Source organism: Anser brachyrhynchus (assembly GCF_964034855.1).
Source record: "Anser brachyrhynchus genome assembly, chromosome: 3".
Classification (NCBI taxonomy): domain Eukaryota; kingdom Metazoa; phylum Chordata; class Aves; order Anseriformes; family Anatidae; genus Anser; species Anser brachyrhynchus.
The window spans coordinates 100,662,870-100,684,661 of record NC_137696.1 but is presented as its reverse complement, the minus strand read 5'-3'; the positions used below and the strand labels follow the sequence as shown (position 1 = coordinate 100,684,661).

At 40.2% G+C, this 21,792-nt stretch overlaps 1 protein-coding gene across 2 annotated transcripts in view; it reads left to right on the top strand.

The window, feature by feature from the left end:
• Positions 1-7,392: 7,392 nt before the first annotated feature.
• The window catches only part of HCRTR2 (hypocretin receptor 2), a 37,804-nt gene continuing 23,404 nt past the window's right edge, over positions 7,393-21,792 (top strand). For both annotated transcript variants that reach the window (XM_080586495.1, XM_080586494.1), the window contains exon 1: positions 7,393-8,725. In XM_080586495.1, the coding sequence (XP_080442621.1) occupies positions 8,497-8,725 (229 nt within the window). In that variant the 5' untranslated portion in view covers positions 7,393-8,496. The remainder of the gene's footprint in view (positions 8,726-21,792) is intronic.

The window sequence follows — 21,792 nt, the reverse complement described above, 5'->3', positions numbered from 1 at the left end:
AGGGAAGGGAAGGGAAGGGAAGGGAAGGGAAGGGAAGGGAAGGGAAGGGAAGGGAAGGGAAGGGAAGGGAAGGGAAGGGAAGGGAAGGGAAGGGAAGGGAAGGGAAGGGAAGGGAAGGGAAGGGAAGGGAAGGGAAGGGAAGGGAAGGGAAGGGAAGGGAAGGGAAGGGAAGGGAAGGGAAGGGAAGGGAAGGGAAGGGAAGGGAAGGGAAGGGAAGGGAAGGGAAGGGAAGGGAAGGGAAGGGAAGGGAAGGGAAGGGAAGGGAAGGGAAGGGAAGGGAAGGGAAGGGAAGGGAAGGGAAGGGAAGGGAGGGGGAGGGAAGGGAAGGGAAGGGAGGGGAAGGGAAGGGAAGGGAGGGGGAGGGAAGGGAAGGGAAGGGAGGGGGAGGGAGGGAGGGAGGGAGGGAGGGAGGGAGGGAGGGAGGGAGGGAGGGAGGAAGGAAGGAAGGAAGGATGTTGCTGTGCTATGTAGTATATAGCCCCTTAAAACTCTTGTTAGTATTTTGTTGAATGATTAAGAAAACTATTAATGCAGTGTTTCATTAAAAACAGGAGGAAAATAAGTTTTGTTACCTACCTGAAATATTTTATAAAGTTGAAAAAAAATATATAAAATAGTTGTGCAATAAACTAGGCAGCAGTAAAGGTTTTAAATGCCGCACAAAAGTGTAAGTGCTTAAACAGAATATAAAATCACATCTTAGGAAGAAAAATAGCAAGTAATGAACAAAGATATGGATACACGTGTTTTTGATGCTTTGTGTACTATTCTAATGCCCAAATACTTCTGTCTTGTTTTCTGATGACTTATTGTATAATTGAATATCTCAAGAGGTCCTATTAGAGTATGTTAGCAGCAGATGATATACAAACTTTGGGAAAAGATGTACTGAGAAACGTTCTCAGTGTCATACACAAGGCTAGGCAAAGTGCAGTGTCAATGTGTGACTGAGAAATGGCCTAAAGAAGAGCAGTCAATCAATGAGGAACTGGTGAAATTAACAACAACAACAACATTATTAATAATAATAATTAATATTAATAATAATAATAATAATAATGGAATGTACACATGATCGAGATAGTCCACCCAAAGCCAATGAAATCTATTGATGAGACTTGAAACAGAAATAATTATGGGGAAGTGTTTAAACTAATGATCTGAAAACCAATATGCTAAAAAGTACACAATTTGAGATGATTCATCTGGTAGTGAAGTTACAGAACACTGTATTCAAATGAAGCATATGGCAAAAGTCAACAAAATTCAAATAAGTGACAGTAAATAAAGACTAAATGTTTATTTTCATTTTAACAAGTCACCAAGAAAAGAAAAATGAAAAAAAAAAAAAAAAGATGAAAAGAATAAAATGAAAAAGGAAGAAGAAAAAGAACAAGATCACATGCATGAAACAGTGCAAAGGCTGGAAAATTAAAATATAAGCTAGATAACCTGGAATAGATGTTTTAAATGAAGTTATGAACAGACAGGCATTCAAAAGGAAGGAGAATACTCAGTAGGATGCAAAAGTTATGTCTGCATTATGTGGGACACTTACACAGGATTCAACGCGAGCTCAGACAGTTCACTGGAACAATTTCGGGCTAGCAGAAGCTGGAGATCACTCCAGATCCAACATGACCAACTAACATGATCGTGATGTTCTGGGGGAAGGAAGGAAAAAGGTTAAAACCAGAGACACAAGCCAGGTGTCTACCTAGCCTTTCTCATAGACAGTAGTTCTTAAGTAAACATGATATAGGAATGAGTATTCCAGTATTTGTCATCTTAGAAAAAACAAATGGTCCTGAAAGATTTTTTCACTTCTTATGATCCGATGACAAACAGAGTGAGTACTAAAGGAATTCAAGCATTAATTTTTTAGCCTGGGAACTATAATAAGTAATGTCTAGTTGAAAACAATATAGGAGCCAGCAAAGGTACCAAATATGTAACCAGAGTTTTACAGGGACTGCCAAGGATTCTGAAACACTGGACTGGTGAGTCTTATTTCTATATTCTGTGGTTTCATGTTACAGAAGTAGTAGTCATGAATGTACATGATAGGAAAGAATCATCATGCTTTTTGAAGAGGGAAAGTATACATTACATATCAATTATATTTCCCTTAAAAAGTCATCATTCATGAATTTCATGAAGTATACTTCTGGGTTTTTTTTTAAAAATCTACTTTGGGGATCTTTTAAATGACCTTCATTAAGTTAAATTACCATCTGATTGGTTCCTTTGTGATTAACAACATGCTCAAGACTGGGGAAAAAAAAAAGTCAACAGTAGAAATAAAGAGCTATTTATGAAAATGGGAAAAGTTGCCTGTAGAAATTTGATACTAGATCCATGGACCTACACTGGACCTGTACCTATCACCATTTTCATGCAGTATTCCGGAAAGGACATGAATATAGATGGTAATAAAATTTTCTGGTGATACTAAGTTGAGTAACAAAAATAAAATGATTGCTGAAAGTGAGATCCATTCAAGGAGTGACTAAGCATATTAGAACTCCTTAAGATTTTACTGAGGAAAAGAATATTGCAAGTGGTAGGGAAAAAAGTGGAAAGGGAAATATACTCTTTTATATGAACAACCCAAATAGAATTATCCAACAATAGTTTTAAAAGTAGCAAAGAAAGAACACTGCAAAAAACTGGGAAGCATTGCTTCTAGCTACTGTAGAAGCCAGAGGTTTAGATGGTTTCAGAAAAGAATTAAGCAAAATTATCAGAGTAAAAACATGTGAAGACCTATTAACCAGACTGCTAATGGTTTGCCTCAGGAATCTGCTAACATGTCGATTGCTCAAAGATGGGAAGTAGTAATGGTGGAAAGTATCATTGCAAACTTGCCTTATCCTTGTTTTCTCCTTTAAACACCTGTTACCTGGCCATTGTCAGAGATATAACACTGATTAGAGGGATCTTTGACCTCCTGGAATAAAATCTGTTTTTCTGAAGGAACAAAGAAACAGTATGATGAAAACATAAGGCTGATATAGTACTTTTGGTGTGATCTTATATCACTGTGGGCTAGTAGGACATTGAACCTGAGTACAGAAAATACAAGTCATAGCCTGTAATGCAAGTTACTGTCAATTTGCCTTCATATGACTGGAAGTGACATATCACTTAAAAATTTCTTTGTCACTGGTTTGGTTCCTGCTGTTAACCTACAATGTCTACTTAAAATTTTCATTCTGAAGAATATTGTCCCTTCCTGCATTTTGTAAAGGGTAGAAGGGTAGATCCAGGGTTCTAATTATCATTAAAACCTTTACTATAGTGATTTTATAAATAAATGGTAGATTCATTTCAAAAGCTATTATTTCCTTTAAAATCACCAAAATCTTTATCTCAAAACAGTTTTGTGTCTCTACTTTCTTATTCCTAAAAATACTCAGTATGAACACGTCCATCTTTTCTCAGATCACACTAAAGAGCCTGTGCTATATTCAAGTGGGATAGGAGTAGATGTTAGGGAGATGAATTTTAAGAAACAGTTTAAATTTGGAGTTAAATTTTCGTTGGTTTCAGAGCTCTCAAGTGCAATGTTACATCCAAACTGCTTCATGTAACAGCTTCTGATGGACTTGAAGCAACTTTGTCTTGGCCTCTACAATGAGTTTCACTATTTACATAAACATGAAGTGAAGAAGAGCTTTTTCTTTTTTGCTCATTTAAACTTGCTGACTGAAATTACAATTGGGCATGTCTTATGAAAAAGGTTAAATAGTCATCCCTCTTCCAGCTTCTGTATACAGTTCAGAGACCTATTTAGGAAAGGTGTATTGTAATTTGGTCTGTCAAGGTTGGATCTGTGCCCTCATCATTAAATGTGTTTGGTTTTAGATATTTGTAGGCTTCATGGAGAAGTGAATACTGCAGATGGAACACATTCATTTTCCTAATCAAAATAAATGTTTTTGTGAACTCTTTTTAGTACTTAGCTGTTAACAAGAATGAAGCTCAAGGAAAGCATGGAGGCATAGTGTGCTTGCACTGATTTTTTTTTTATATGAATTGCACCAAGTTGGAAAAATAAAATAAGACTTTTTCACTTCAAATGTTCTACATTGGTGAATATTAATAATGATGATGGCGTGATTTAACCAACTACTGAACTTTCTTATCTGATTGTTACTAGAAATAGAGCAAGTCACCCTGGCTTTGCCTCATTGTAATGGTGTTAGTGAGCTAATTAATCAATAGAGTTTAGCTGATAGTCTAATTATATATTGGTAACAGTACTTTTGCTCACTGTTGTATTGCTTAAAACAGGATCCTATTCTGCTTTAGAATAAAGAGAAAATGCCTGAGGTTAGCTAAAGAAAGTTAATTGCTGGAGGCTTCTTATATCACCAGTGGTTCCAAAAATTCAGCAGAAGATTTGAATAATATCTCTTATGTTAAAACTAGTTTTGCCTTTTTAGCCTACAGCTTATTAGTGAATTAATTCTAAGACAAGAGGGGGGCTAAAGAAAATGTGGTGCTGCAGATGTGTCGTGTGATGGAGCATCATTATATTCATTTATAAGGTTTGCTCATTAATCCATTCTTTTCACAAACATTATAATATTCATTTTTCTTTTGTGGCTCTTTGCACCTCATCACTTCATAGATATTACCCTTATTACCCCACTAAATTTTATGGCTGCAGAGATATCGAAATCTGGTCTTCTCGATCAGTCTTTCTCTTGCTTTCAGCTTCTCTCTACTTACTCATTTAACGTCCTCCCTTCTTCACAATCTATTTAGCTGATGATAGCCCAAGTGCTCCTCAGAAACTACTTAGTGCTGCTGCCAGGGAAGCAGCAGTTCCACCTTGAAATACCATTATAGGAGGAAAGATACCAGAGGGGCTTCGCAGACAAAAGCTGGTACATGACTGAGCAGGATTGCTCAAGCAAATAAGCAGTAATGCTGTTTTTCTATTGAGCCATCATGTGACATATTTCATAACATAGAAAGGGGGCAGAGAAAAGCTGTTAAATCAAAGTAGTGAAAGGAAAATGGGAAGGAAGGACATATTCAAACAATTCATCTCTACTGCCAATACAACAATCTATTTCTCTTTAGAAGCCGTGTTTATGCGGTTTGCTTCCCAAGAATGAAAGCACGTGTTAAATGTTCAGCCAAGGCTGAACAGAAACCCTAAGGCTCAGCTGCCTCTTAACCCAAGTTTGCAAAAACTTTATAATTCATTCTGCTTTGATAAAAGATTCCGAATTTAATATACTATTATACATGTATGGAACTAATCCTCTGAATCAAATAGTTTTTAAAATGAAAGTGTTAGACTCTAACATATGAAAAACTGCTGTCTATTTGTGTGATTAATAAAAATGTGAGTCTGAATCATTGAATGGTTTGGATTGGAAGGGACCTTAAAGATCATCTAATTCCAGTCTGCAATAGAATGATTATTATGGAGGGGGAAAATGTGCTTGACAAAGCAATAAACTTGGATGCTGAAGTAGGGTTGGTTTGTTCCCTATGAATGTCAGTTCCTTTGAGCTATCAGATGCAATAAAGCATAAATTTGTGTTTGATTTATATTCACATGGTCTAATATCATAAAATAAGTGGCACTGAAAGCCACAAGGCATACCTTTTATGGCTGTAATTTCATTTCAGTATTTTGGGATTAGTGATAGAAAGTTACAAATTAGAAAGATATCAGTGTATGTGAACACTTTAGCTAAATAAAGTACTAAATGGTACTCTCGTGAGATAAAAATATTAATAGATATAACCCTGAATTTATGCTCCTTTTAAGTGTTGTGTAGCCAGTGTAGGCTTTGTAGGAGTTTATAAAACCACGTGTTAAACAGGTTTTAAATTGATAAGAAAAAAAAAAAGGGGGGGGGGGGGGAGGAAGGTTAATAAAATAAGAATCACATACTTTTGAGCATTTACTGTTCACTTGCATATGGAAGGAACAGATTTAGACTCTTGCACTAGTCTTGGTATAAATTATATAATTAAAACGTAAATCAGCAGTGAAATTCATCAAATGAATCTATTCTACTAACACACTTTCACAAATTAGAAAGCCAGAAGGGACTCCTCTAATCATCTAGTTTGACCTCTTGCATGCTACAGGTCAGATGACTTTTCTGAATTAATTCCCATTTCAGATAGCACTTATCTTTTAAGAAAGCGTCTGATCTTGATTTTAAAATACACAGCTAAAATGACTCTATTTGAAAAGTATTTCCTCAATAGCAGATTTTTATGCATGATGCATATTTTAGCTCAGCCAAGTTTCTCATACTTAATGTGTTTTTACAGGTATACTTATTTGTACTGGCAATAATCACATGAAGCTCTCTGGCTACAGACTCGTGATGGGAGTTTGTGTGTAGCTGATTATCTCTGATTTTTGGATCACCTGCCAGCTTCTTCAAGGTCATTGAATGATGAGTGCAACAGAACCAGGATCTGACAGTAGAAAGGCATGAGCTCAGTGGCAACTCTTTTTTTACCATTTTATTCTAAGATCTGTTAGTTAGACAATTTTTAATCTTTATAATGTGTGCCACATTGATATTCTACTATACAGTTTACCTAATAAGAATGTGCTGTACCAATAAAAGCAAATGTCTTACAGCACTCTAAGAATAGCAAATTCATGCATTTTATCAATCTGCATGATCAATCATTTATGCCTTTATCAATCACATTTATTATCTGGTTGAAAAAAAAAAAGCTCTAAGATCTGTTTTTCATAAAACCATGTCATTTCTTAATATTATGTCTTTTTAATTCAATTCCTTACTACTTTACTACTGGTGAGGGAGGAAGAAAAGAGTACTCTATGTCAAAAAGGCGTTACCTGTTTCAGACTTCATGGCAGCTTGGAAGCAGATATGGAAGTTATGGATCAACATTTTAACATATGAAACAAGCTGGAGAATTATTGTGGTTGTCTGATACTGATCACCAAATGGTCATGCTCTACATCTACACTATTGAAGACCATGACAAGCACCTTAAATGCATCTCTTTTTGTGTACCAAGTACATCAGTATTCCAACGTTCTCAGGAGAGCTTAAATCACTTCCCAAAACTCATACTTTTACTAACAGGAAATTAGTTGTTTTCATTAGTTGAGGAGTATCTAATCTTTATTTATGAGGTTTGTGAAGTCTACCTTTCTAATTTATGTAAGGTGCTGATCTTACCTGTATATCCAAGTATATCTCACTCTTTGATGTCCTTATCCTGAAAGGTCTACTCAACTTCCCAGTAGAATAGGAATTTTTTGTTTGTTTGTTTGTTTGTTTCTTTATTTTACAGAAACAAAACTAAAACAAAGAGAGCAGATCTATAAAAACAGGTGCCTAAAGGCAACACCAGGTTGGGTGGTTAGGTGGGGATGCTGGATTGGACTTTGAAGGCATGAGGGAATGCTCCGTGCTTATGAAGAACAATTCAGGAAGCTAAGCACTACAGTGTTTGTGAGTATCTGCCTCTCTACCAAAGTTATGTGTTGGAAGTAGAGTCACATAATAGTTCCTCCACTCTCTGGCGGTGTAGACCCTGCACGTAAATGCTTAACTGAGAGAGGTGTGCCCTTTCACAGTGGAAGTGGTGCTTATATCCAACTCATTAAATTATTCAGCAAGTAAGTGATTACCTGAAAAACGGGATTTTTTTTTCAGCCAGGGAAGGACAAGTCCAGCCCTGTCTCTTCTCTCTCAGGAACTGAACATTAGGCAGAGTATGAAAATAATTCAGGAAGTAATGACTAGAAGCTGGGAATCCTATCAAACTGTTTAACTAGCACTTCTGGACTCTCTTGAATTGCTTTCTACCAGCCCAGCTCAACCCAGAATAGCCAAGGGGCAGTGAGATCCCAGGCTGGAGGTTTGAAACTAGACTCAAGCCTACAGTGAGCCTTCATGGTCATAAAATGTGATGAAACAACTCGCTTGTCTGTTCACTGTGCTTATAGATTTTCCCACTGAGGTTTGTTCTGTTTTAGCCAGCACTGTCTAGAGCTAAGCACCACAGTGTTTATGAATATTTGGCTCTGTATTAAGCCCGTGCGTTGAAGGTAGAGTCGCACACCAATAACATACAGCCGAACTTTTCAAAGGGGCCCCCAGAAGACACATCGACCGCTCAGTTTTAATTACTCCTTTCATCCTTTGCCTCCTCCACAAGAGGCACCCGTCGAACCCCCGTCCTTCAACCATCGATCCCCCCGACAGATGTCCCCCCCACACACACCTCGGGCCGGGCAGGGCGTGCATCCTCCGCGCCCGCGGAGGGGAAAAAGGGTCGGGGGAAGGCTGCCGGGCGGCTGGGGCCGGCTCGGAGCCCCAGCCCGGTCCCGCATTGGCTCCCGAAGTTTCCGCGTCATTTTCTCCCCACACCCAGCTCGGCACCGGCGATCGCAAGTCTCAATGGAGGGGCGGGAGAGAGCGCTGGAGCGCTGAGAGGGTTCAGCCAGCCCCCGGACCACCGCCAGGGATGTCCGGGACGCAGCCCGAGGATGCTTCCCCTCCGCGCAGGAACTGGACATCCTCCCCGGAGCTGAACGAGACGCGGGAGCCTTTTTTAAGCCCGTCCGCCGATTACGACGACGAGGAGTTCCTGCGCTACCTCTGGAAGGAGTATTTGCACCCCAAGGAGTACGAATGGGCGCTGATCGCCGGCTACATCGTCGTCTTCATCGTGGCGCTCGTCGGGAACGTCCTGGGTGAGTGCGGCGCCCCGAAGTTGCCTCCCAGCCCCTCTGTTTTTTTGACCCGCGGGTGGGTTTCACCTCTCCCCGCGGCTGGACACGCCGCATCCCCAGCAGCCGGGCTGCAGGGAGGGAAGGGGCTGCCGGACACCGGGGGCTCGGGGACAGCCGAGCCGGGCTCCCGTCCCCATCCACCGGGCACAGGTGCCGAAACCGCCCGCCCTGCCCTCCGCGGGCAGCGGCCCCGCCTCTCCTCCCGCCCGGAGGGATGCTGCTCCCTCCTGCGCCCCGCCGTGCTGGGAACCCCAAAACGGGCGCGTTGTCGGGCCGGCAGAGATAACGGGGGACAGGGGCGAGGGGGAAAGGGGCGAGGGGGACAGGGGTGGCCTCGCCCCGGCCGTGAGGGCGCCCAACTCTCCTCGCCCCCTTGTCCTATTTCCTCATCTCCCCCTGGCTCCATCTCCCCATCATCTCCCCATCTCCCTCTCACCCCCTTTCCCCGTCTCCCCATCTCCCTCTCGCCCCATCATCTCCCCGTCTCCTCATCTCCCCCTCGCCCCATCTCTCCATCGCCCTATCTCCCCCTCTCCCCATTATCTCCCCTTATCGCCCCCTTTCCCCATCTCCCCCCTCGCCCCCTGGCCCCTCCGGAGCGCCCTCCCCCGCGCACGCCGCCGTGGAGCAGCCTCTGCCCCGGAGCCCCGGCCATTTGCGTCCCGTATTTACAGCACTGACATTTTCATGAACGGAGCGGCTCACTAGCGCCCAGCCCCGCCATACGGGGTTTCCATTCATGATTTTCTGCAGGATTTATGCACGCCAGCGCTGCCATCGGCGAGCGCTCAAGGCTACCCTGGACGCGTTGCAAATGTGACTGCAGCCAGAGGCAACGTTTTGCGAGGATTTTTTACTTATTTATTTTTCTTTCGACGGACTGCTGATGATATTTTTGTCTGGAATGGCACGCTAGCTGTCGGTAAACACCGAGTATGCACGTTGGCGAAACCAGTGAGCCTTCAGCCAAAGAGGCTACGAGAGGGCTATTCACAAGCCCGAGCGTACTTGCTCAGTTCGTGGCTCGGTAGCCAGCTTCTCAGGGTAAAGACAGTAGTCTTCCCAAAGAGCCTGTGCTTTAAACCACGAAGAAAGGTGTCCTTCTGATCCTGAGCAAAGACGGCTTAAGGAGAACTGTCTATGTTTGCCTATTCACCTCTGCCCGTTTTGTAAGCAGGCTGTCCTCTCGCCTTTAAAGATTCAAGGTCAAACCTTCGGCTAGAGCAGCTCTCTCTGTTTACACTTTTTTTTCCCCTGAAGCCACCAGGAGAAAAGGTTTTCTGGCTTTGCACTCGCAGACAGAGGTGATATCGGTGCTGATGTGCAGCTGCTCCTCCCTGACGTGTCTGTACCATATCTTGGGGTGGAGGCTGGCATTTAGCTGTCCGCCTACCTGTCCTTTTACTGAGCTGCTTCTGCCCAAGCCTTTTGCTTTTTTAAACTGCCTTTGTGAATTGCACAGACCTCACCCACCCAAACTGCTGCCCCTGTTGACAGGCAAGTTGTTTGTGGGATCGGCAGGTGCAGGTGCTCGTTAGCTGAACGCTGTCTCATCTTTATGCAAGAAAGCTCACACTGCACTGATTGCAGGCTCAAGTGATTTTGAGGGGAGAGATTGATGTGGTCTTTCCAATGACATTTTTTTGTGAAACCTTGTTTATTTGGCTGGCGGTGAAAATCTGATACATAAGAGTGTACATTTTGAAATCCCCAGAAAGTTAATTTTCCTGCTCATAGTCAATCTGTAAAAATCCTTACTCACAGTCAATCTTCAGTTTAGTCTTGTACCTTCTCAAAGCAAAGCAGAAGCTGTTCTAAAGAGGGTTTTAGTGGCTAACAGTGCTGTATAGTTTCACCCTTAATGATGCAGTGTGTTCCTCTGCTTACGTTTGAGCAGTGCTGCTGGGCTAGTGTGAGAAGTCAATGCTCTAGTTCTGCTTTTTCCATGTCTTATTCAGTTAGCACTTACGAAACCATGAAATACCTTTCCCTTCCCTATGTCGTCTCAAAAAAACTTAATTTCTGTCTATTTTCAATTAGGCATTCACATGGAATGAGGCAATTCACTGTGTTCCCATAATAACATCTGTGCAAGTGGAGGGCACAGCACAGCCCTCAGATATTAGTAATAAATGAGATTAAAGCATTCTGACAGTTAATTAACAGCCAAGGGTAGAAAGCTTGAACTTTGATTGACATCTACTGGGCTCTTGGCTGAGCTGCACTGCAGGAATTGTCCTGCTAATAGTAGTGTATAACAAGGTCTGCACTGCTATTTAGCTTTTAGTTCAATTAGGAGAGTTGACATACCCTGTCAAAACTACTGCACAAACCAGCTAAAATGAAAACATTTGCAAGTCTCTGCATCTGAATGCAGGTTTGATTATTGCATTCAGGTGCTTCATAGCAATGATTCTTGCGTGCCCACGCTAGCTGCTCACCAGAGGTTTCATTGCAAGCCACTGAGAAGAAGCAGGTCGTAAGAAGGTTTTAAGACGTAGTTACATGAACATTCAGAGAATCTGAAATCGGGGTGATATCATCAGTATATTTTGTCCTATTTTCTCTTTCGTTTAGTCACTATTTATCGCTAGAGGCAGAATAGGTACTGAGGGTAAGGACTTTCTGTTTTTCACACAAGACCAAAACATTCCATTACCACTGCACAGAATTTGAACTCCTTCAACTTTGCAAAGCTAGAGCAAAACTTTTTAAAAGGGTTTGTACTTTGACTTTGGACTAATTATCTGTTTTTTCTTTATTTAAAAAGTGCTTGAAATAGAAATGAAGAAAAATAAAAGAAGGAAAGATACATTTAGGATGCATGGAGGCCTGTAGTTACTGATGCAATGATTCCACACTAACCAGTTGCAGCTGTTAAACCCTAGGATAAGGATAAGACCATAAGAGATTAACAGCTCCACACAGTTAACACATTAGAATGGGGATGGTTGTTATTTAAGTTATTTATTCAAGGGGGTCAGAACTTTCCTAATGAAATGTTTTCCCTCAGAAAGCATGCACTCCTGAAAATCAAACAGTACAGGGAAGATCTTGATTGGGTCAAAGACTGACCACAGACCAAGCAGCCTTCTGGTGTCCCACCAGCCAATCTGCTGGGACTCTGGCAGCCCTCCGCAGAGCTGGCAGGAGCTGAAAGCAGGAGCACTCAAAGCCTGCCAGTGCTCAGCTTGAAGCTCATGCTGAATGCCATGGTTTGGAAACCATGAAGAATGTCCGCAAGAAATCTCAGAGACTTTCTTTACTCACAGAACTTGGTGATGTTTGTTTCTCTTTCCAGCTTAGAAAGAAACCAAGCCTAATTGACAGAGAATTAGTCTTCTCTGGATAATTCTATTATTTGCTATCTATTCTATGGTGAGCCAGGATGTGAGGCAACAGGCACAAACTGAAACACAGTAAGTTCTGGCTCAATATGAGAGGGCACTTCTTTGCTGTGAGGGTGACAGAGCACTGGAACAGGTTGCCCAGAGAGTGTGGAGTCTCCTTCTCTGGAGATATTCAAAACCCACCTGGATGCCATCCTGCGCTACATACTCCAGGTGATCCTGCTCAGCAGGGGGGTTAGACTGGATGATCTTCAGAGGTCCCTTCCAAGCCCACCCATTCTGTGATTCTGTGACTGTTAGCACCATGTTATGCTGAGGTCCGTACAACATCCATCTGTGGTCCTTTCTTCAAGGAGTTCACAGTCTCATTCATAGAGCTCAACAGCATTCATCTGATTTTTGCTTACTATAACTTGATTTTTAGGGCTTCTTTCTTTACAGGTGTAGAACAAAAGTTTTGGGTATAATTCTAACACCAAAGTTCTAGTCAATGATGATCAACAGCCAACTGTAATGTCTCATATATTTCTATGTCATCATTTAAAAATCATCTGGTGAATACTGAGGTCTATGTATGCATGCATGTGTTGGTAGAATTGGATTGTTGTCTGCAGGTTAATATTGGTGCCTGGCTAATAAACACACAGAGTCGAAATCCACATGAAGATCATGTATTCTCTTAAATGGTGCCGTAATCTACACAAATCCTTCTGATTGCCTTAGATGAGGCATATTTCACTTAACTGTATTTTAAGTTATTGCATTTTATTTTGTCCAGATTATCTGGGGAACCTGGGACACTGAATATAGAATCATAGAATCATTTATGTTGGAAAAGACCTCTAAGATCTTTTAGTCCAACCTTTAACCTAGCACTGCCAAGTCCACCATTAAACAATGTCACTAAGCTCTACATCTACATGTTTTTTGAAGACCTACAGGGATGGTGACTCAACTACTTCCCTGAGCAGTCTGTTCCCATACATTTCAACCCTTTCATTGAAGAATTTCTTCCTAATATCCAACCTAAACCTCTCCTTGCACAACTTAAGGTCTTCTTGTCTTATCACTTGATGTGTGGGAGAAGAGATCAGTGCCCACTTCTCCTTTAAGTTAATTGTAGATAAGGTCTCCCCTGAGCTTCCTTTTCTCCAGGCTCAACAACTGCAGCTCCCTCATCCGGTCTTCATACAACTTGTGCTCTAGACCCTTCACCAGCTTCATTGCTTATCTTTGGACACGCTCCAGCACCTTGGTCACAGAATCAAGTACTTTAGGTTTGTAGCGCCAGCTACATGTAAGTCACCTTTAGTATCTTGGATGAATATTAACAAGAGTTGCTTAATCCTTTTTTGAAAAGATACAATGCAGGAAGTGATGTGATGTTTATACATTTCATCTACCTAAGATAGATAATATATGAGCTCGATTTATGTAAGTGTTAGGGTATCAGCTGCAATACATTGGTATTTGCATAATATGGAGATCACTGGCAAGAAGACATGCACACCCTTGTGAGATACCCAAACAGTAGAAATGCATTGAAAGATGAAGCTGAATTGTCATTATGTCCTCTTCTTTATAGACTGTCACATCCAGAAGCATAACTTTTTCCACTGTATATGCTTTCTGACCAGAGACCAGAGGGCGGACAACTCTCTTTCCTTTTAGCATCCTTCATGTCAAAAGGCAACTCTGCCTCCTGTGAATACTGCAGTCGAGCTCTGAAAAAGGGCAATGCCCAGAACTGAAGGAAGACAAGCTGCAAGAGATACCTAATGCCTTGAATGTTAATACAAATTTTGTTGACTTTCGTTTGAGTTCTGCTAAAAGACAGTTGCATCTGTCTGGAAGCTGCCCTTATATTTGGATACAAAGGACTCTCCTTTTTTACTGTTTTTTTGTTTGTTTGTTTGGTTTGGTTTGGTTTGTGTTGTGTTTGTTTTTTTTTTCAGTCAGAATGAAAGAATAAGCAGTTTGGCTACTTGTATTCCAACCTCATTCCAAAAGACAATAGTCCTGCTTTAAACTGATTTGGTGACAAAGGAGGAGGGCTGGAATCTGAACAAGTGGAAAAATGCCCAGTCTCATGGGTCAAAAACCATTATAAGGTACTGAAAGTAAAACAAGCATATTCCTTACCATATGGACTCTCATGCCCTGTTTAATTCATAGCTGTTTTTCATAATGTTATTGTACTTCTGGAACTCCACACACTTCTTGGAAACAGAAAATTTAGGACTGATCTTCTATCCAGTTTTCTTCCTTTCTGCTGTCCACAGCATTGCTGATGAAATATCTCTTATCCGACATATCATAAACTGTGACTGAAGTGCTAGCTATTCAGCAGTTCCTACAGAAGGACAAACTATCACCACCTAGTCAGAATTCCCCTGCAATGCCAAAACATCAGCAGAGGGCTGGGTGGGGGAGGCACAAACAGGGGAGGGAAAGCACACTCACATGCATTGACAAACTGTCTAGGAAGCAAATGGCAAACTTTCCTGTTGTTATTTTTGCTTTTGTGTCATCTTACTTTCAAGATGCCCTCCTGATAAACAAGTGAAACTCTTGTAAAAAACTTACCCGATTTAATTTTGTACATTCTCAACGCTGTTGGAATGATAGTTCTGAAGACCAGCTCTTCTATTTACTCCCAAAACAGGTGCAGCCTTGAGTGAGGTAGTTTGGAAAGGACTGATTTGATTTTGTATTATGAGTGATGTTTTGAAAGAACCATCTATGTATGGTAGAAGGAAAATAACTCATCCTGTCTCTTCAGCCACTGCCCAAGTCCAGCAAGACCACTGAAAACAGCAAAGTCCAGTCTACCCAGAGCTGAACAGGGGCTAACATGCCTTTCCCTTAGGTCAGTGAAGTACTCTTCAGACTGATGTGCCTTTGGGGCATTACCAAATATAATGAAAGCTGTTGTCACTTTCTGCCTTAACTCACCATCTCTCTTTTTCTGTTGTTTTTTGAAGCATTGTTTATTGCTTACTTTCTGTGCTGCATATCAGGTAAAACCTTTTTTTTTTTTTTTTTGGGGGGGGGTGGTTGGAGGATGTTAGCTACCTTCTGATTTATGCTTTCAGTACAGTACATCTCCCAGCTGAAATTTGTCAGAGAAGAGCTAGAACACGCTGGTCCCCAGTGGAAGGAGAGACAGGAGCTGAGGGCAGCAGCAAGACCAGCAGAGCAGTATCCACACCAGCATGAGCACAGTCCCACAGTGCCCATGCAAGGGGAGCTGGGCAGGTCTGGTGATGGTCAGACACAGCCCAGCAGTTAACAGACAAATTCATAGGGATGAAGCAGGTCTGAGGTTAAGCCAGGAAGTCAAGTCAGGCCCACAATCAATATTGGATAGACACATGGCCAAACACAAGCACATGCACACTTAGAACATTTGTCTTGCCCAAGCTGAATGTGAGAGCTTGGGCTTGAATGCAGCTCCCAAGCAAAGAAGAGACCCCAAGAAGAGGTATATCAGCTCAGAGGTCTCTACTCAGCAGCCTGCTCTCTGCTTACACAGCTGTGCCATATCAGAGCTTATTTTTTTCATATAGTCTAAAGCAAAGGCATTCATCCATCTTCATTAGAAATGGACATGGAAATGGATGGGTTTTTCCTAATGCAATTCCATTTTATGCTGACATGCATTTTGAAGCATATGGTTTCAGATTTGCCCAGCATTTCAGCTATGAAGCTCACCTTGATTTTAATGAGTCACGCAGGTTTAAATTTGAGTCACAATGAAGTGTGAAATCTTTTTATTGTAGTGTCATGAGCAGTACGACAGCTACATTAAGTGTCCTTCCATCTCTAACATGAAATGTGTGTAACGATTTTGTAGGTTTTTTATTGTTACTACGGATAGACAAATAAGTATATGCAACTCTGTGTGTGTAGTGGGATAATTTAAAACTGCTCAGTCTGTGTTAATCAGTATAGGAAGCTCAGGAAAATGTGTGATGATATCTTTCACTTCATCCAGAACTGACCAAAACTGGCATTTTTAGCAGACTGTATAGTGTAGCTGATCTTCTAGTAATAATTCCCATTCCCATTATGTTGTTAATTGCCTAAGATTATGTAACGTGACTGAGTTAGAAAATGAATCCTGTGCCAATTAGATGATTGTGCTATTACTCCCAATTGTACTTTGTAGAGATAAGCTTCCAGCAAGCAGAATTTACTTCTTATGTTCTTTTCTAGCACCATAATAAGATAACACTTGGTAGCTATAAAGCTCCTCAGAAATTATATGGCTGCAAGCAAACTAGATGTTATATAGATATATGTTTTCTTTATGTAGACTCTCATTGTCTTCTGTGGGAGACAGTTCCTTAGTACACTTCAGGCTGATGATAAAAAAGATAAAAAATCTTTTAAGATTTCATTTATTCACTGTTATTCAGCTATATTTCTTACAGTTTCAGTGTTTCTTCTAGAGTCTTACATGAAAAAAGTGATGGAACCTGCACCATGCAGATATGTCTATGTGTTATACACAGGGAGCACGACCTAACCTCCCATTCCTTTTGTCATGCTTCCACGATTTTTGTTGACATGTGTTTAGTGTGTCTTGTGAGGAGGAGGTGGCACTTCACTTACAAGCTATGTAATTCCTTTGTATGTGCAGCCTAGAACATAATCCAAATCTTTTCAGCTGTTACATCGTATATTCAAGGACAGTTCTTATCTGCTGGGCATTATTACCAGATGTAGGATTTTTTCAATATTTTCATTGCAATAAACATTGTGTTAAAAGTTTCTGTTCTTTGTGTCAGTCTTTCTATTGCTTTTTCAATGTAAACTTGATCTTCTGTTAGTTTCTTTTTTTTTTTTTTTAGTTAAGAGTAATGATGTAAAAAATGAAGTAATGTTTGAGTTTAGAGTTCAGTAGTGGGTAGAGTGGTAGAGCTCAGATGGACAGCCTAGGAAGCAGATATCATCTTTTTATTCACAGAAGAGATCTCTTTGGTTTAGATCTTTTGTTCTCACTGGTTTCAAAAACCCCCAATTAAATATCCTCTACAATTTAGTTGAAGTGCTTATTGTCCCTTAATCAAGATCATCAATAGAGTTATTGAAAACTCATGGAAAGCCTTCCTAAAATAAATAAAATAAGCCCAGGCTTAAACACCTAATTTTTAGACTGCTATGTTAAAGCAGAATTCTTAATCAGGAATAGAACATAAAATAATTTCAGTGACAGCATTTTTCTATCTAACAGTATGCATTGCTTCAGTGTTTCAACAGGGGATCTAGCAGAATGCCATTTGGTATTTTATCTATTCAGACTTCCTTTCAGCATGACCATGTTGATAGACTCCCCACCACTGAGGCTTTTATTCACAGTAGGCAACATCATCACGCAAAAAGGAACAAGGGGGAGATTGCCATATAAAGGACCAAGTCTTTTCCAGCTGGAAACATATTTTTTTTAATTTATTTTTTTTACATTTGAGGGTGAGTGGATGGGAAATAATGTGTAACTCAAATCTATTAAACATCTTTTTTTATCACTGTAAAACATTGTGAAGGAGAAAAGTTCTTTAGAAGCCTCCTGCCTTGTGCATCTGAAGATGTTGATGAGTAGTGCTTATATCCACAGCATTACTTCCATATAAATTGTGTGGTCATATTTTAGTCATACAATTTTGGTGATGAACTTCTAAAGCAAAATAAAGGTATTTAAGCATAGTATAATGGAGGAAAAAATATAATACTTTGTACTCATTTGGGATTTATTACCAAAAAATGAGATAAGACATAGAGTAATTAATTTATGTAAGGAAATGTTATGTATTACTTATTATGGAAATTATGTTTTTACTTTGGCCAAGAAGTCCAGTTTGAAGATGACCCATTAAATGAGAGGTTGGCAAGATTTCTGAAGTGTTAGGGAAATAATTTAGGGCTGACGTAGGAAAAAAATTGACAGCTGAACCAACTGTTCACCAACAGAAGGACTCCAGCACAATGTTTAATATGCTCAAGACAGCATAAATCTTCCAGGAGGCAAGCAGCTGCATTTTATACCAGCTGGAGCCTTTGTATTGTTTTCATATTCATCTTTAGGTACAATGAGCTATGCTAATTGAATAGATGGCATTACAGCCTCTAATTAAAATGCCCCAGGACACTAAACCAACAGGGATTAGATTTGTACATGAAAAATACCAATCTAAAACCCACACTGTATTGTTGTATTTGAGAGGGTTGTTTTCTTCAGGACTATAATGAGATATATGAAGTTTTCTTGATGGACTTCAAATAGTATCTTAAACTTTAACTCAGATTTGAATTTGTTCTTTTTAGTCTCGTGAGCCTTTTTGTTTTGGTTCGGTTTGTTTTTTTGTTTGTTTGTTTGGTTGGTTGGTATTAGGAAGGTGGGCGAGCTTCATTATAGCAGATCTCTCTTCTCTGAGAAAAGCCTCTACAAGTTTTCACAAACACTGTCAGCCTCACAACTCAAGCAAGTTTCCAAGCTTTCACTGACACCATGTGGCAGAGGAAAGAATAGCAACAGTTTTCGTTAAACTTGATTCTGGTGGAAGGAAACGGAAGAATCGGTGGTGGGAAATTTCAGTATGATGAAGGAATTAGAACAGTCTGATTGCATCATAACCACTATAAATAGCTGTTCTTTGAGAAAACTGGCCTGCATGTTTTTGTTTGCAGAAGTTATTAACTGGAATCATGAGTGTTTTAAAAATAAAATCTGTAATACAGAACATAGTCATAATGATTTGGCAGGTACTTTGGTTCCAGTACAAAGTTCTCACAGTTTGGGAAGGTTATACACACATTTTTTCTTGAACTAGTGATCCTATCTTTGCTGCCCATGCTAATACAATTTCTCCCACTTTCTTCTTCACTCATGTTCATCAGAGGTTGCACAAAATACTTGGTTTTGCTCAGAACTCTTTTTACTAGTTCATAGATCTGCTGAGGTCTGAAGAGCTCAGTTTGGGCCACCACAAAGTGCCATAACTAAACAGACATCCTCTTAGTCTGTGTTGTCTCCCAGTTTTTTTTCAGGAAGACTGCTGCTGGCCTTATCTCCTGCTTCATGATTTCAGAGTACTTCCAGTTGAGAACCTCTACTACTTTTTTGCATCATTGCTTCTCCTCTCCAGGGTGAGAAGAAATCTGCTGCTGTCTGCCTTTTCCCTTTGGGTAGGCAGATGGCACTTTGCAGTCCAGGGAGCTTCCTCCCTTGAGCATGTTTCTGGAGAGTTTACACGTGATCTGCATGCCTCCACTTCTTTATAGAGCTGCCTCAAATGAAAATGCATGTTGAAAGGGGTGAGAGTGGAGAGTATGCAAAATTATTTTGTTATGATACTTAACTAGTTCTAATGTAGTCAGTGGCATAGTCAGACTGCTTTGCACTCCCACAAAATAGTTTTTGAACACCAGCTAGAGAGCTTTTCTCACTGATCTGCTAGATCACTGGTGCGTCAACGAAGTTGATGTCCAGGACTACTGAACAAGCTTGTTCTAAGCAGTAGGCAGTAGACTCAGAAAGACATCTGGTCTACATGGAATATATTGAAGTAACTTTCTGTCATTTATACCATTCTACCCTGCTCAAATAACTTGCAGCAAAGCCTCACAGCTCTGTTTATCCTTGCACTGAAAGAAATTGTGTAAATGCTTGTGTTGAATGCAATACTTCAACCAGCAGAGGGCAATGGGGGGGGGGGTGGGGGGGGGGGAACTGACTCGTTTTTAAAATAATTTCTTTTCAGAGGCTTTTGTAACAGTCTTTCTTATACATACCCACTTTTTTGTATACAGTCATAGAATAAGTTTCTGGGAGACATTAATTATTAAGTTAGTATGTAAATATGCTAATTAAGATGCTTTTGTGCTATATGTAATACAAAGAATGGAAAATGGTCTATGCTTCAAAGAATGCATCAGATCAAAAGGGGAACCACACAAGCATAAAGAAATCTAAAGTGACAACTTATCTTTTATTTCTATGCTTGCAAATGATCATTTTTCTACCTTTCAGGTGCCTCTTGCTCCTTTAGATTAGAATTCAGAGGAATTTAGAGTTACTCTCTGTACATTGGCTTTGCCTCTTGCATCTGTTATTCCCTGAGTAGCAAGGGGCACAGTCTTTTTTATTTCTCTGAGGAACAGCAAGTATCAAAGTTCATCTAAATTCCATCCTTGTTAAGCCAGTGTGATCTGGAAGGCTTAGTACAGAGCTGGGAATTATGAGTACATGCTTCTTATTCTGAGTCTGATTTACTGTGTGGCCTTTGGCAACTTCTGTTCTGTGCTTCACTTCCCTTGTTTCAGAGATGAAAATGATAATATTTTCTTAGCTGTCTGAGATATTGTGAGGTTTCATTTGCTGATACTTATAGAAGCCTTTGAACACAAAATGCAAAATGCTGTGAATTGATTTCTGACACTCTCTGTTGCCAATGAGATTGAACTCACATTTGATAACTTTGTGGATTGGTTTTACCAGAAATAAAGTTTACATTCAGGTGTTTTTCCCAAACTTGTCAGCACAAGAGACCTCATCAAAGAGCATGTGCTCTTTGACACGTCTGCTTAAATCTGGCACCTTTGGGCACTGACATCCTTTGATGAAAAAGATGCATTTGCTTGAATCAGATAGAATGTAGGACTGATGAACCACAATATGAGAATGAAGTAGTTGAAATCTGAATTTTAAAAACAACTTTTTTTTATTTGTTCATCAAAGAAATAAAAAGTACAGAAAAAACATTGCCATTTAACATTAACTTTTGCATAAGTATAAAACAAGACCATACTTTCAATATGAATTATACTGAAGACAAAGAACAAGCCACAAGCAAAAGCCTAAAGTGTTAACATTACTGTGGATGAATGAAGTGATGTTTGCAACTTTTCTTCCCAGCATTGCATTTCCAGCTGCAAACAGCATTCCAGAGGGGCAGCAATGTATTATCTTCCCCTGTTTTGTCCTGCCTCACATTGTTGATATTTAAGTTACAACTGTAGTAATCTCATGCAGAAAGTTGAAATAATAAAGATCTGGACAGTTATTATCTTGCAGTGCTAGATAAATAATTACTTGAGCATGTAAGTTTTATCACCCAAACGGACTGTAAATATAAATAATATGTTTCCTTTAAGCTTTTGATTTACAAGCCTTGCCTTTCGGATATCTAAGGTCACCACTAAGAAAACGTGAAATACTGTATCCAGGGCAAAAATAAAAGAAATGAATACCATGGGAGACGTTCTCCAAGGGCAACAAAGGGCTTTGCAGAGGGAATTTGACTTGCATTTACAAGCTCCTGATAGATATCTATATATATATATATATATATAGAGAGAGAGATTTATATGTATATATATAAAAGATTAAGTTTCTACAAGCTATAGTATTTGCATTCATGTCTGCACACATTAGAAGAACATCCATGTTGGTACAGCATGTGTTTTAGAATAAATTTGGAAGCCCATATCCGAAACAAGTTTGTTGATAAAATCACATTCTCTTAGAGGAATTGAAGGCCACCTCACTCCTCCCTCTCCCTTTGCCCTAAATTGCCCCCAAATGTCTAAACCTAGCCCTCATGAAGAAGTGATCCAAACTTAGCTCCTACTAAAGCTTTAGGAAAGTCATGAGTGGGTATTGTGTTAATTTGGATC